The sequence below is a fragment of the Lottia gigantea genome, assembly GCF_000327385.1.
Source record: "Lottia gigantea unplaced genomic scaffold LOTGIsca_16, whole genome shotgun sequence".
Lineage (NCBI taxonomy): Eukaryota > Metazoa > Mollusca > Gastropoda > Lottiidae > Lottia > Lottia gigantea.
The window spans coordinates 688057-705155 of NW_008707965.1; the positions used below are offsets into that span (position 1 = coordinate 688057).

At 32.9% G+C, this 17099-nt stretch overlaps 3 protein-coding genes across 3 annotated transcripts; 1 reads left to right on the forward strand and 2 right to left on the reverse strand.

The window, feature by feature from the left end:
• Positions 1–1596: 1596 nt before the first annotated feature.
• On the forward strand, positions 1597–6531 carry LOTGIDRAFT_113239 (hypothetical protein; the record flags this gene model as incomplete). The annotated part of the gene is made up of 9 exons (XM_009051130.1): positions 1597–2070; positions 2220–2375; positions 2672–2749; positions 2953–3157; positions 3485–3609; positions 3731–3875; positions 4185–4403; positions 5392–5684; positions 6304–6531. 9 exons carry the CDS (start codon positions 1597–1599, stop codon positions 6529–6531), a joined length of 1923 nt encoding a protein of 640 aa, XP_009049378.1.
• Positions 6532–10682: 4151 nt separating this feature from the next.
• LOTGIDRAFT_158100 (hypothetical protein) lies at positions 10683–11324 on the reverse strand (the record flags this gene model as incomplete). Its single annotated transcript, XM_009051131.1, has 2 exons — positions 10683–10852; positions 11072–11324. 2 exons carry the CDS (start codon positions 11322–11324, stop codon positions 10683–10685), a joined length of 423 nt encoding a protein of 140 aa, XP_009049379.1.
• A 331-nt stretch (positions 11325–11655) lies between these two features.
• LOTGIDRAFT_178004 (hypothetical protein) lies at positions 11656–14664 on the reverse strand (the record flags this gene model as incomplete). The annotated part of the gene is made up of 3 exons (XM_009051132.1): positions 11656–11736; positions 13766–14140; positions 14512–14664. 3 exons carry the CDS (start codon positions 14662–14664, stop codon positions 11656–11658), a joined length of 609 nt encoding a protein of 202 aa, XP_009049380.1.
• Between the last annotated feature and the right edge of the window lie 2435 nt (positions 14665–17099).

The window sequence follows — 17099 nt, forward strand, 5'->3', positions numbered from 1 at the left end:
ATTGGAATTTCAATTTCAAAGAGTTTTGATTGTCCTTGAATCTCTTTGCATTGATGAAAATATAAACATGAGCACAAATTATCACTTTGATTTTTGGTTTTACAGAAGTATTACAAGAATAATATTGAGTTGAAGCACACTGATTTAAACTAATGATCAGAACTTGTCTTGAAGTACTTGTCAAATCTAGTACAGACACAAAATGAAATAGATCAGTTGTTTGAAGAGTATCACAACATGAAACTCTTTAGTAACAATGTGTTTCAGGTTATGTTTAAATATTTCTATTATGTTGAGTTTTACCAGCTACTTATGCAAATATTTAAACAAATATGTTTCCTTATGACTTATACAGCTATTATTATTTCTGATAGTGATAATTGGTTTTCCCGACGCTCAAATTTCAGACTAATTTGGGTACCAATACTGCAACATATAAATATGTATCGAATAGGCCTCCACAACCTATCTCTAGAACTGAGACCAGTGCTTTCGAGACTGTGGTTCTTATAGGCTTTCAATCCCAATCGACCCCGACCACAGTGTTAAGCTTTATGATTTGCAAAATATCAACTCCAGAAGCATACTGTTCTGTGTTCAGAATCTGGCATTTTTTTCAAAGACAGAAATTCTTTTAACTCTTGAGTTCACTAAGGTTGTTAGTAAATGGAGTCCATAGTTTTAAACCAATAAAATAGCACTGTAAGTTAGAGATATATTGCTGTAAACTCAAATAAATGAAATGAAGATACATAGGCAGCAGGTGCTTGATTTGTTTTGATTGCATGATGATGTCATTGTGAAATCAAAACAAACATTACGTCATAAAAAATACAGGACAAAAAGTAACACAAAAACATTGTAACTTTCACAAAAAGGGCATAGGGGCAGAATTATGTCATTGATTGGGGTGTAAAGCAATAGGATGTACAAATAAGTATGAGATCAATCATCAGATTACCATGCCAACGTACGCAAAGAAATTTTAAGGACGTCTACGAAACACTTCCAAGTACAGTTTGTTTTTATTTCCACTTGCCCGTATCACCTATTTGTGCAATTGTAGACGTTTGATTGGGTAAAAATCTTAAAGCAAATATTTTAACTGTGAAAAAAATAATTTGTGTGATTCTTTTTATCATTCTTTTTATCTTATCGTTCAATGAATTAAACTTTATTTTGGATAATATTTTTGTATACTTGGATTTGTGAGATTATATTAAATGAACGAGAAATTTGTGTTAATCAAAAGTTATTACTCCGACTTTAAATGAAATATTGTCAGAGAAATATTTTATCTGACGAATATTTAGATTATTCAATTTGCATTAAGAAAATGCGTTCAAAGATTTGCATTTGTGTTTGACATTCAGCAATATTATTTTCACGAAATCAAGGTGTGAATAGTCGATCATGCCAGATTTAGTGCGGATTTACAAAATGGCTGCTTGCAGACGAAATGAAATCTTGTTTTGGATAAAATTGAGAAAATAATTTGTAACAGCTGTCAAGATGTCGGCAGGAATGATGGAGGATCAGTCCTCAAGAATTCTGATCAATTTGATCAAAGAGCTACAAGGATTATGTCTGACAAATATGGAATATTTTCAATCAGGGACACAAAGTCAGCATGCCAAATTTCACGTCGAATTTTGTAATCTCTATGAATACCTCGACCTAGGAATCGAACCGTGTGTTATGGCTTTACTTCCTCGATTGAATGAATATGACTTTTCACCACAAACAAAGGGCCATGGCTATCGTAGTTTATTGAGGATTGTCCAGAAATGCTGCCTGTCGTTAATCCAGCTTTCGAGACACATCACTGTCAACAGAGATTCAATTTTATTTCGTAGAGCGTATTATTTAAAAGAATTGGAAGCATATGTTCAAACTGTCGGACAGCTGAGAGCATGTCTGTATTATGCTCAACAAGTCATGAATTATTGTCAAGAGGGGAGTTTGTTTGCTGATGAAGAGACCCTGGACCATCAAGTTGCTGATAAGCTTATGATGGAATTTGAGATGTTGAATCAAGATTGTTTTTATGGCAGATGTTTAGGTTTTCAGGTAAACACCATTGACTTGAATGTCACACTCATTGATTATTGCCCAAGATGTTTAAAAATGGGCCTGTAAAATGGCTGGGACTATGATCCATCTTATGATTTTCTTTAATACTATAGTGTTATCAATAAATTAATAATTCTCTCTTTCAGTTTTGTGAATCAATGCAGCGTCCACTTCAAATGGTAGCTATAGCAATGGCATCCTTTAGTGAAGGTTATCAAGAAACTTCTCAGTTTATGCAGCTGGCCAGTACAGTTTTTAACAGTGGGAAATACATAATGAATCCTGATCTCAGAGGGAAACAGGTAATTAGTTGACAAATTTAATGTTTTTATTGATTATGTTAACAACATTAACAAGATTTTTTTTTCTATGAATATTACACCATGAATGTCTAACATCTTCTGAAATATTCAAAATGCAGTGGTTATATTATAAAATTGTCTTAAAATTATGTTTTAAGATTTGAAAGTAAATGTATGCTAAAAAGTGTGTGACTTAGTAATGATTGTAATGAAAATAAGATAATCATCAGATTAAGGTTTTTTTCATATATTCAATGATTGTTATATATGTATCGATTCTTGAAACTTTTGTTCAGGTTGTGAATGTAACAAGATCAGCTGATGTCAAATTTTGTAAAGCGTTTTGGGGAATACCAGAAAGTGATTTACTACAGGTTAGTGCTTATTATTATTTTTCAGTGTATTATTTACTGATTTATGAAATTAACTTCTGCTTTGCATCTCTAGCTGGAACTTTAATTACATTAGGCTAGGTGACATTGATGCATTATTTAGTGTGTAATGTTTAGAAAATTTCACCCTCAGTAATTTTTCCCATTTAATAAACTCCTAAAAGCTGCCTCAAATGTTTTTACAGCAATTACCATCATGGGTGTGTCCTTATGTTGAAGTTGATGAAGTTTTACAACTCGGTCCAGATTCATTTGAGATGATGTTAGAAGATGGGACAGATACTGTAATGATAACACCACCTTGTGCCCATACTGGTCCTAGTTCAGTTAAAGTTCGATTGATCTCTTATAATCTTAGAGATGGGCAGGTACATGGAATTTCACATCTTTGTGCTTTCAGGAATCTGTATACTCTACATTAAGTCCATTTTAAGAAAAAGGTCTTCAAAAATCATGTATGAATTTAAAATAAAAAACACAAAGGAAGAATAATGGTATTACTCACCTCTTTAATAACAAAACACTTAACATTTCAACACAATTTACACTTGTTGTCATCAAATCAAAATTGTGTCAAACATTTTCTGGGAACTGTTGAGGAAGATATTCCCTGGGAACTGCTGTGGAAATGTGTTAAGATGCCATTCCATAGAGAATATTTCCTGTATAAAGTGAGCTGGTATATCATTTATGAATTATCTTTATAATTTTAGCAAGTTCATATGAAGCCAAACACTAAAAATAAATCAGGGAAGCCTCAGATAGCCAAACCTAAAAGTCCTGGTTTACTGATACACTGTCATGGTGGAGGTTTTGTTGCTCAATCTTCTAAATCACATGAGGTAAGTGGTTGTTAAATTACCCAACCATTCTGCGTGTCAGGGTTGAAAAACTTCTCTCATGAATTATTTCTAATGTTCTGTATTATTATTATGTTTTAATGATCCTGTTTTCTAATTACAGGTGTATCTACGTCACTGGGCTAGAGATATTGGTGTGCCTATTTTATCAATAGATTATTCTCTAGCACCAGAATTCCCCTTTCCTAGAGCTTTAGAAGAATGTTTTTATGCCTATTCCTGGGCGTTACAGAACTATGATAAACTTGGTAATAATTTATATTGCTTGTAGTAAAAGAGGCAAGATATGCCCTTGAAATATTGTCATCATTCAGCTGAATGAAAATTTGAATTTCGTTACATTTTAACTTATTTTAGTATATGTATTATATCTGGTTAACAGTTCTGGTATAACAAGATTTTAACTTTAACTTATATATTCAGACATTTGTGTTTTTTTGATCGGAGGAAAGTCTGAATATATAACACATGCTGGAACCTGAATAACTTAATTCTTGAAATTTCAGTCATTCGACCGCAAATTATTTTGAATGATTGTATTAATTTGAATTTTTTAGGGTCAACAGGAAAGACTATATTGTTGGCTGGGGACAGTGCTGGAGGTAATCTGATGATATCAACAGCTATGAGAGCAGCATCATTTGGTATCAGACCTCCTGATGGTTTATTAACAGTGTATCCAGTAGTTCTAGCTAGATACACTCCATCTCCAGCTCGACTCATGGCTTTAATGGACCCCTTATTACCTGTTGGTATACTATCTAGATGTCTAGCAGGTAATTTCTCATTTCTTTAGCATTAAGTATCTTAATTTTGCTTCTATAAATGGCAATGCCTACCTTAAGATAAGCTGGAATTGATTAAGAGAAAAATTTCAATCGGGCACACCTAAAAAAATGGCAAAATATATCATACAAAATAATCTCATTTTGTAAACCAAATTCTTGAGAACCCTGTTACATTTTTAAAAACCTCCCAGATTTATAATAGACCTCCCAGATGGGAAAATATGATTGAAATAAGACTAAATCGGTAAGAATCTTATTGTTTTTTCAGCTTACGCAGGAGTATCAGATGAGATGATAAATGGAATCGTAGATCCAGTGTTCAACAGTGACGCCCCCTACAAACTAGACGAAGATGAGGACTCGTCCGATACAGAATGGGTCGTGGTCTCTGATAAAAGTGGTAAAAAACAGCTGATCAAAGTCGAGAATGAAATATCACCTGATTTTTTCAGTTCACCCATGACAGGAAGTTCTTCAGACGACTTTGTTTCAGCACCAGAAACTCCGCTACACTCAGAAGATATTGTCATTGCAACAGACTCCATTTCACCCAACACTAATGATAACTGTGGAACAAATGTTGACCCTCAAAATGTAGAATCAGATTCAGCCACACGCTGTGATATTCAAATAAATTCTTTAGCTCAAAATTCAGCCATTCCTGATTCTGAATTACTTCCCTTTGATCACGTCAGTGATGATCCAAATATAGACATTTGTTTAGCAGACGACAAGATGTCAAAAGATGAAAATAAAGATGGAAATAACTGTGATAAAGCGACGTCAGAAACTTCTGGCCCTGAATGTTTAGAAAATGTTGATTTAGAAGATGATCATCGGTCATCATCAGGAGAAGAATTAGTTGTAATAGAGTTACCTGCCCTTAACTCTGAGGAGGAGCCGCCAATGTCTACCTCTGATTTGATTGGTTCATCTGATCAAATACCAAGTAGTCTTAGTTGCCCTGACTTAATAGATGTTCCACATAGTTACCTAAATAGCGCTGTATCAAAGTCCGAGACATCAAATATAACCAAAGTAAAGTCAAATTTAACATTACCGTTGCCCAGAACCAGATCAGTGCCATCATTTCAGGAAAATCGACCCCGTCCAGGTTCGATGTCACCTTCAGACTTCGCTCGGCACAGATCAATAAGTAACAGTCCATTAAAAGCTGTTAGAAGTATACCAATTGTAAAGAACCCCTACATGTCTCCATTACTGGCACCTGATGAACTGTTGAAAGGTTTACCGGACATATGTATAGTGGTAAGTAGGAATAATTTTTGTGCATTTATTTTATAAATTCTCTTACAGAAGCACTGACCTAGGTAACAAGTATTTGGTAAAAGGCTAAACTCATTTGGAGAATTTAAAAGACTGTTGGTTCAAAATATTTCATATGCATATAATGTATAGACTGGAGATTTTAAGAGCCTACAATTACACACTGTGTAATATCAGAGTGATATCAGGTGTTAGAGAAGGATAGGCCACCCTTTGAATTGATTTGGAAATGCACCTTAAAGATGGGTTCCCTTGTTTTCATTTATGAAAATGCTTATATGAATAGTATTCTAATGATTTGGAAAAATACCAGTATGTCTCACATTACAAGAGAATTACCAGCAGAATTCCAATGAGTGACCGATCAAGAAAGATCAAAAAATCTTTTTTTGTTTATCAAGACTGTACATACATGGACATTTATGATTGGTTAAGACTCTTTATCAATTGCAATAAGATTATAATGATATTATTAAGAACACATGATACTTCATTAGAAATACCAATTAATCAAAAAGTCGGCTTAATTTGAAAATAAGGAAACCCATCTTTAACAAAATATTTGCAGAATCATTATACCAAATACCATATTGATTTTCAGGGTTGTCATCTGGACCCACTACTAGACGATTCTGTGATGTTTGCCAAGAAACTAAAGAAATTAGGGAAGAAAGTTGAACTTGAGCTAATCGACGACCTACCACATGGTTTTCTGAATTTTTCAATGGCAAGTAAAGATGCCAAGAAAGCTTCAGATAATATCATAGTTAAACTTAGAGATATGTTTAAAATGGATTATATCACACCAAAGACAAACACCCCTGTTTAATGGGAATTGAGAAGGAGTTTTGTGTCCTACCCTATTTTATGAGAGTTAATTTATTAGTTCAAGTTTATAGTTTTCTATCTAATCATGAGTTGTAATTGATAGAAATTTTTCTATGATCAATCTATTTCATAATCCTTTATAACAAGAACTGAATCATCTGATAAAGTCATCTACTGTATCTATTCTATTAGTTTGTCATATTTTTTTTATGTTTTGTACCAAGAAAATATGTTTCTTTATTTTTCGATTTGATGAAATAATCATGCTATTGATATTATGGTGTCATCAGTAATGGATTAATAATCGCCTCCTATTAATATGCTTATATATCAAATATTTTAGTAGTCACATTTTATTTGCATTTGTTATTTTTATTGTTAATTTCATTCATCATTCAATCAAAGTTTAAATCAGGGTTCAGCTTGCTGTTATTTTTAATATCACCAGATCACAAAAATACATATTTTTCAATATTATAATTTATTTCCTGCCCATATGGTCTTTGTTTACACAATAATTCAAAAATATATTTTTCTAAGGTCTCTTGTATTTCATATCAGAGCTATCAGTTTTATTTTATATTTTGCAATAACAAAAGTTATTTATGTTTAATCATCACAATATGTTTTATCAGTGGAATGTTTCTTTCTTTGCAATAACTAGGTTCTTCACTCTGAATTGATAGTGAATGGTATGTAGTTTGTTATTTGTACCATGTGGTTTGTTTTATGTCACAAATTTATAGTAAAATTTTATGCTAAGACTAATTCTAGATTTTTGAATAGGCCTAAGATATTCATTAAAAATAAGATTTTTCTGGTCTCCAGCCTCAAATCTTGAAGTTTTCCTGTTTGATTGAAGAATCTTTGTAAAAATCAAAATTGTAACATAAATGGCGTATCAGAGAAAGGGAAGATTTTTATAAACTGTAAAAGTGATTTGATAATGGCCAGCGGAAACCTGAATATTAAAGAATGGTTGCCAAAACCTAGTTTCTTGATAAAGCTCAATAGTTATTGATATTTATGCTTCTTATGAAAATGTTTGCTTTACTTGTTTTATATAAAGATTTTATTTGAAATATGTATATTACAGAGGTATTTTAGGTCACGAGAATACAATATTTATTTTGTTTTTATTTATGTAAGAAAAAAGTATATATAATTCGCCATAATATTATCATTATTTATAGTCATTATTTAATATACAGTAATTATGCATGTCCCAATAAGATATAGAATATAGGCATGAGCTGTCCACTTTATATTTAATTAGTTGGTTGAAGTATTAATGTACACAATATAAGTTATGGTTACTATTTATGTTAATGTTTGTACATATTGTTGAAAGACTATAGATAAATTATCATACATTTGGTTGATAATAGAACAAAGACTTAGCTGGACTAAGTTAAGATTTTTATAACACAATATAAGACTTTTACTTTTACTTTTACCAAAGTTGCTAATAATATATAAGGGCCTTTGCGATAGCTTCATCAGAAAATACTTGGTTGTAGAGAAATTGCTTGACCAATTTAAGTCTGACTATCTACCTGCTATCAGTGTCCCTGATTATGATAAAAGGTTTAGAAAATCTCTTCTCAACATGACATTGAGTACAGGACAATTCAGGTTGATTTACCTCTATTCTTGTGAAATAAGAATAATACTTGTCTGATTCTCAATAATCAAGTCATAATAATTATTTTGTTATTCTAATGTTATGTTTTTAATATTTTGCCATAACAAATCTATTTGTTAGTTTGATTTTTCTAAAAGAATCAGGTTGTGAAAAGTTCAGCATTTTAAAAATTAGTATGAGAATGATGTGGCATACAATAACCTGTAATAATATGCTATTTTATGAAGAAGTTCTGGATATAAAAGTCCCCTGGCCAACATTTGACAGCAAAACAGTTATCAATAGCCAGATAATTGTTACCGGTTGATTAGAGCGTTGGTTCTTTACAGAACGTCATTTGCATGGTTACGCCAAGAAAGTGGTGGAAGTGGCTTCTGATCGGCATGTGAAAGTCCCATGATCTAGAATATTACACACATATGTCCAGTTGACCCAGTTGTAAATGGGTATGGATAATTTGGGAAAGATCAATGTCAAGATGTTTGGCCAAGGACCAGCTGGAAATAAGGATCATTAACTGTGAACCTAAGTCGCTATTCTTGTAAAATATAGTTGTTTCTTTCTTTCAAGGTCTACACTACAGTAATGTGCTTTCACTATGAGTACATTTTAAAAATTATTTAGAAAAATCAAACTATATAACTGGGTGAGAGTTGAAATATATTTTAATAATGGTGGAAAGTTTTATATTTGTTATTTTTGTAAAATTCTTGTGTAAAGATCGGAATTATGATTTGTTTTTACTGTGATTGTAAATATTGTATTTTCTAATTCTTGAAAAGTTAAGTTACAACAATTGTGGTTAACTTTCATATGCTAATTATCTAATACTACAAGCTACTGTTAACGGAAATGTCTAAAATGAATGAATAGAGTCCTAAATTATATCAGATGCAATTTAATTTATCAAGAGATTAGATTTGGTATATAAATTATGTTTATCAGGTACTCATACTATGATATAAAAGAGATAACTTTTTGATATCAATTCAAAAAGATATTTTCATATATATATATATATATATAAAGAATTGTTTTGGCCATACTGAGTTGATAAACAGTAAGGGGCTGAGCAGGGGCCACAGAATTATCAGAGGGGGGTTCACAGAAAATTCTTTCCCCATGTAAAAAAAAAGAAAGTGGAGGGGGCACCTGTAGAAATGCCACTTGTAATCAGATATACCCAATCATAGAATGTTTTCTTGTTGCCATGAAGTGTACCCAGCCACAGTTTTAAAATAATGTTCAAGCTGCTATCAGGTTTTTCCTATTAAATAATGAGATGATTATCTTGATTGTTGTTAAACATGTTAATGTTTGAGCAATAAAAATGTTTTCTTAGAATCTGTTGCTGTTCTTATTGCAATTATAATGTAAATACACTGTAAATATATACTGTAAATTAGTGTGTGCCAAGTATTACATCTTCAAAGATAAATTCAGATATATATGCACATTATGGGACAATTGAATATTGATGTACTTGGGTCTCACACATTATTAATTAAAAACTTGCAAGAAAACCTTTACCCGATTTACCCAGTAATTTTAAAAGCAGCATGAATGAAAACTGCAAAACTTTCAAAAAATATTCAAAAGTGGTCTTCTGTGTTGGAAAAGTATGAATAAGAAGTGAAAGAGTATTTGAATATAAAGAATTTTATTCTGTATAAAATCAACAAAAAAATCAACAATTTCATTCTTGTTTTTATTTACACAATCTTATTCACCAATATACTATACTGAAACCATAGATTTTAGAGACAGAATTTTAATGTTGAGGCAGAATTTACTGATTTTCTAAAGCCATGGATGTTGGAGCCAGAATTTACTGATTATCTAAAGCCATGGATGTTGGAGCCGGAATTTACTGATTTTCTAAAGCCATAGATGTTGGGAGCCATAATTTACTGATTTTCTCAAGCCAGAATTTACTGAGTATAAAAAGAATTTGGAGAATTAAAGCCGTTGTTCAAATACCAGGGTCCTAGAAATGCAATGTCTTGATCAAAGGTAACTACCTAAAGTTTAGAGACCGTATTAACTTATAAGGTCATCCCATCTATGATTTTAAATGAAAACTTAAAACAGAACACTTTTAATTGTGTGAACACATGATTTTACCCTACCCTGCTATCACCAGAGAACATTAAATCAAATGAACAATAATGAATAAAGACACCTAATTGATTCTTTAAAACATTTTGTTAAGTGATGATAAAGTGTATCCTTTTGCGAGATTTTGTCCATTCTCTGAACACAGTTGATTTAAATGTCATATAGCAGATGATCCGCAAAATAATATTAAAGTATTCAAAATACACCTTATTTTGATAAAAATAAACAAATTCCATTAAAATAACAATCACAGCCAGGCTTCTTGCAGCTGTAACCAGACATAACTGGCAAATACAGTCAAATCAACAACCCTCACATACCCTAAGCCACTATCACATTTAGAAGTTTCACCGAGTTGAAATTACATCTTAATTTAAAACAGGAATACATCAACTGTTTTCAGATTCTGTAGTAACTGTATCAGTTGTCTCTGATTTTGGCACCGTAACCATGGAACCAGACGAGTCTAGAACTATTCCTGATGCAGTGGTACCTATCACCTGACCATTATATGATACTATGGAAACAGGAACACCTGCCATTGACATTGGTACTGACACTGAAAGATTAAGTACACAATTTTAATTTTAGACATTTGAAACAATGACATAACCAACATCTTTCTGAAACTGTCTAAAAGAAAGGAAGAAAAAAAAACCATAATTTTATACAAGGATAAGAACTTATGATAAACCTCTTGGCATTGATCTTTCCTGGAGTACACATTTGAAAATAATGTAGTTATATTATATTGATTGAAAATTAGTAATTTTCTTACCAGAACCAACTTCAGGATGGGATTGTATTTGAGGATGCGTTTGAATTTGAGTCGTTTCTGATTCTGTTTGAAGTTCAGGTTGAGTGTGTATTGAAGTTGAAATTTCATCATCTGGTTTGTTTTCTATTGTTATGTCACTGCCAGGAAGCTGGGGTTGAATATTAGCAATACTTTCAGGCCAGAATCGTTGTTTTGGTTGTTGGGTTGGCGTTTGTTTTTTCTTGGCTTTTTGTTCAGGATTACCAGCATCCATCATTGGTTGAAGAATTCTTCTTCTTGCATTGATAAACCTGGTGGAAAAAAATTTTCTATCTTCATTGTGTCATATATTATTTAAGAAATGGGAATAGTAATAATATAATTCAGATAAATACACAGTAAATATTTCTTTTATTTCAGTCATATAATTTTTATCAATTTCTATAGTCATGCTCCTAATTCTTTATCCAACGTATATGCAATATGCCCAACATGATGAACTCTTGTAATAGATAAAGATATTTCTGCCACAATTTGGTGAAGCCAAGAGTAGGCATTTGACATCCGTGACTTTATTAAGCCGTTTTCATAAGAGAATGGAAATCTTACCAGTTGTTCACTTGTAGTAGTGTTAAATTTGTTTGTGATGCGATAGTTTTCTTCTCATCTTCTGTAGGGTAGGGATGCTGCAAATATATTATACCAATAAAATTGGACACAAGGCAATATAATATTAACCCTTTCAACCCTAGCGGCTGGTTTCCCGGGCAAACACTTACGCAATATATACCCGAGCAGCCGGTATACCGTCCGTTGCTAAGTAACGTCATAGAACGTTAACGTCATACGCTTTTACTTTTATTACTTAGGGTTCAGGGTATATGACGTTATATTTCATTTACACTCAGGGTTTAAAGGGTTAAGCTATGGGCAATTTTTGATAGAAACAGCCACATCATTTTCTTAAGTGCTTTTGATAACATTCAAAACATTTTCAAAAACAACATATGACTATTTGTATTTTTGCTTGTGCTCTGCATTTGGCACAGAACACTTACACCTTCCATGCAAACCAAACCTGGCTTGTCTTTCATCTTGAATGATCCAAGATAAGTATTGGACTATTATCATATCTATTTAATTTTTATTTAATTTGGTTGTCTTGTGGATTTGACTTATAAATTTAATTCTGAATAGAGATATGTGAGTTATCCTCCTACAGATTGAAAAGTTTGTCTGAATACTCACCACAATATGTTGAAATAACCAAGATTTCATAACTTGTGTAGCTTGTTTGGGTAAAACACCACGTTTATTTTTATTTTTACCTCCTCGGTCGTCATCATCGAAAAATGATAAATTATGTGCTGAGGGAGTCTGAGGAGTTGTTGGTGCTGTAAGGAAAATAAAATATTTAAGGACTAAAGACTTCAAAGTCTAATTTCTGTAGTGGTTGCAAAGCCAGGCTGACATACAAAAAACACTGACCATAGCATCCAAAATTTCCTACTTCCAAATCAATACACCTAATTGCTTGCAGATGACTATTCAAAAATGTCAAATATTGACTCTAAAGCAAATCTTTCCTCAAATATTTAACTTAAGAAATAATTCAGATTTCAGAAGCTCCATTAGCTGGTCAATAAAACTTATCTTTTTAGTGGATGGATAGTAAGAAAAGTGTAGAAACTATTTGAACTTCAATGTCATGTACATCTTTGTATTCTTATTCTCTACCAGGCTTAAAGATGGATTTTCTTATTTTTTAGTGTCAAATTAAGCAAACTATTTGATTAACTGGTGTTTCTAATAAATTATCATGTATTCTTAATCATATCATTATATTCTTATTGCATATAATTAAGAGTTTTAACCAATCATAAATGTCAATGTACATACAGCCTGGTTAACCAAAAAAACACTATTTGACCTTTCTTGATCGGTCACTCACTGGAATTCTGCTGGTAATTCTCTTCTAATTTAGCTAATTGTGAATTAATTATGGCCATGTGAGACAAACTAGTATTTTCCACGTCATTAGAACACCTCTACTTTCTATTCATATAAGTATTAGCATTTTCATTTTCATAAATGAAAATAAGGGAACCCATCTTTAAACTGGCCTTGTAAGTTACCTGATTGAGAGTGTGAAGTCTGTAATTGTTGTGCTATAACGGGTGAATTCATCATACCAATCTGTGACAGACCTGTTGGTGTATTCTGTATTACAGGACTTGATAACTGGGGTGTCATTGGGGTTGTCTGTATCTAAATCAATAATCAAATAAAACTACTAAATATAGTTATATCACATGTAAAACGACGGCTTTAAGATGTGTATTTGTGACATTTTGCAGACTCTACCCAAGATATCCCAGGAATTGGTAACTTGTTGTCATTTGGGTTGTCAGTGAGGCAGCTAAGACAATCACTAAATGCACAATTCTTATGAAAATATGATCTTTGCCACCTCACTTTGTATCTTAAATTATCAAAGACATGAAAATAATCACCATAAGTAAGTCACATATAAAAGTATACAGAGACATTTATTTATTTTCTTACCTAGAGATAAATCAAATTTAATTAAAATCGGTTTAAAAATGTGATAAAAAAAGGATACTTATATAAAATTATGCTTTCGTTAAATAAATATTTTTATTCAATAAATTGAAAATTAAACCCCTTAAAGTTTGAAATTTTATTAAAGATTACCTGAATGGGTTGAGCTACAATTCCTTGTGGTGTCTGAACCATTTGATACACAGTATTTCCCGATACTATCTGACCTTGACTGATGGTTGCCATGGAGAGCGCCGAGGGTTGGACTGCAGGTTGCATGACGATGTTACCATTAACAACCTGTGCTACCATTTGTTGATTCGATAAAGGATTTTGGACTTGGTTCATTCCGACAGGCGAGACTGGGTCATCTTCGTCAGAATCATACAAGTCCACTTTTAATAATGACTCACTCTGAAGTTTTCCCTTTAGACAACCAATGTATCTGTTACAGAAATCCTGACACAAGTCTGTCACCTTCTCCATTTCTAACAAATGAATTCTTAACACTTGAATTGATTTCACCATCTGAAAAATAGAAGAGGAACTTGTCAAAACTCACTCTTTAAACACTGGAGTGAATAATACTATTTGAATTTCATGCTGGCTCTTTGAAGCAAAAATTAAACTAAGTATCATACTTTAACTGATCTGTGATATTAAAACATCAAGACTGTATCAAAAGTTATCTCCCTTAGGAAAGAAGTGGAAATGACCTGAATAGTGAATGGAGGAAGCTAATCTTGCTTTTGCTCTGTATTTAATTCTAAGACAAAGGGCCAACCAGCAGTTTAATAGTTTAATATAGTTCTTCCCCAAAAATCCTTTTGACAATCTTATCAATAAGGTACTCATTTTTATCTTATGTGTTGACAAAGCCATGGTAACTCTAAACTTACCAAATTATCAAGTTCCAGATCACCACTAAATATATTTTTATTTTCCTGTTTCTGCAGTTCTAGGAAGGCCTGGATATCAGAGTCAAATAATTTACTGTCAGGAAAATTAGACGAGTGAGTAGCTTGTTCACATTTCTCAAATAACAACGCCATCAGTGGAAACAGTGGATGTCTGAAAAGGAAGAGAAGGGAATGAAATAGTGTTTTACATCCTACATTATCTCTGCCGATAGGGCAAATAAGAATTGGCAACAGCCTTTGCCGATATTCAACTTTTTAAGGATCATAGGACCTTGGTTTATTTTCTTACAATCGAACCCCTGGAGACTGCTGCATCAGCATGCAATAGTTTATTGAGCCAGATAGCAGGACTACCGATAATATATATCATGTAAATTCCAAAGCAGCATTCATATATAAGGGAATAAGTTAATCAGAAGGATATCGCTGGCAGACTTACTTGTAAATATTTTGTTTATAATTTTCTATCATGGCCTGTTCTTCTTCAGTCTGTTCTACAACTGTTACATGGACATCATCATTCCTGCAAACAAATTATTTAATAATATTAATTTTAAACATGAGTCTGGTCTTTGTTTTTCAAAATATCGTTCATTAAAAGTAGCCTATGAAAATGAAATGAAATGAATGGAGTTTTACATCCTACACTTCTGCACCTTGTGGGCTAATGAAGACGGGCAACGCCATGCAGGGTGCCATGAGGGAAATTTTGCCAAGACAGCGGCATTAGCCTGCTCTTTTTCTATTTCCAACTGTCAAGGGATCTTTAACGTGCACAGCCTGTAGCACACGAGGCCTCGGTTTATTGTCCCATCCGAACGACTAGACGCTTTTACCATGTCAGCCCCTCTTACCTGCATCACTGACAGGGGGAAACTGGGTTGAAAAATCCGAAGGTATTATCTCGACCTATGCCGGGATTGAACCCTGGACCTTCAGGTTAGCGAGCAAGCATCTAACTCACTGAGCCACCGCGGCTCCCTAAAAGTAGCCTATGTCTTCAGTATATTATTGTTTCAGAAAAAGAGTTACGTGAGGTACCGTATTTGTCAAGGTCTAGATCTTTTTCATAGGGTCAGACAGACACTCAAAAATGAGGTGAATGCTACTCTTCAGGAACGATTGGCTAAAGAAGATTGGCTATGCCATGCAGTGTGCAATAAGGCAATTTTTTCCAGGACTGTGACATAAGTCTACTCTTTTTCAATATCCAACTGTGATCTTCAGAACATATCTTTCTTTAAAATGAAATTTCCAAGGTAGAAAGCATCATGACAGAAACCTACCCTTCCTCTCCAGTGATCCCTTGACCTTCCTGTTGATAGGGAGGAGGTTGACCTTGTGATAAAACAGACATTTTTATGGGGTTTCTTCTCACCACCTGAAAAAAAAGGGTTTTGTTTAAGAATGTTGACAATAACTATATTTGTGTGGTAAACGAAAAAAATGTGGAAGTTATTTTTCTGCATCAGCTTGAGCTGAAATGGGACAACATTCAGTATGCAATGTTTGAAATTTTGCCAGGATAGCAGCATTAGTTTGCACCTTTTAAGAATCCAAATGCCATTTATGTCCACAAGTGTCATTGTTGCATCAAAACAATTGGACATTTTTTTCCATTTAAATTCTCCAGATATATTTTTGTCAGATTTAAATTCTGAAGAAAGGTCAAGTTAATTTTAGTTGGTAAAGCCAATATGATATACCATTGAATGACTTTTTTTTTCAAAGTTAAGAAGTTTGTGGCTTGCCATTGTTTCTATTATGAGAATATTTATATATAATTATAAAGTGAGTGCAATAGAGTTAACAAGATCAGCATGACTTAGCATAGTGACACGCACACTGCCACAGTATTAACTTCAGCAGTTTAAGAAACTGAGTCTAAGAAACCTGATCTGAATCAGACCAATGTAAATAATGGATCCATCTCTGCAAAAGCTCATACTAACTTGCATTCATTGGCAGAATTTATTTAGCCTATATTGAGACATTATAATATCTTATATTAAAGTAGAATAAATAGGCCACTATCTATAGCTATCATCATAAACCATGTCACGTGATTTAAATAGCTCAATTAAAATCTGTAAAATTGTGCCACTAAACTCCATTTTAAATTCCATTCAAAATCAATAAAGCCTGCTTCAAAACTCACAATGTTTTTGTTTTTATTTGGTACCACGTGCGTTGGTGGAAACCAAATTGACTGACAGCAATCAATTACATTTGTCATGTGTCAAACTAAGAAATCATTTTCCAAGGCGGGACTCGAAATATGTCAGTCTTGGCTCTGAACTGTAGAGAGATGAAAACACGGGTCATGTTGCACTCAGTCCAGACAACAAAATTTATCGCTAGCATGCTGGAACATATCTCACGTTATCCTGAACGTTCTCACAAATGTTCATTAGTAACATTCACTAATTATGCTAATTAAAAAATCTGATCAATCGACTGACGAGTTTTTAAATCGTCAACAAACCAGATCGGATGGTAATTGGTTTCCTACCTGAAAACTAGACAGCGTCACTCTTCGTCAAAATGGCGGGCGTCATTCACTCGCT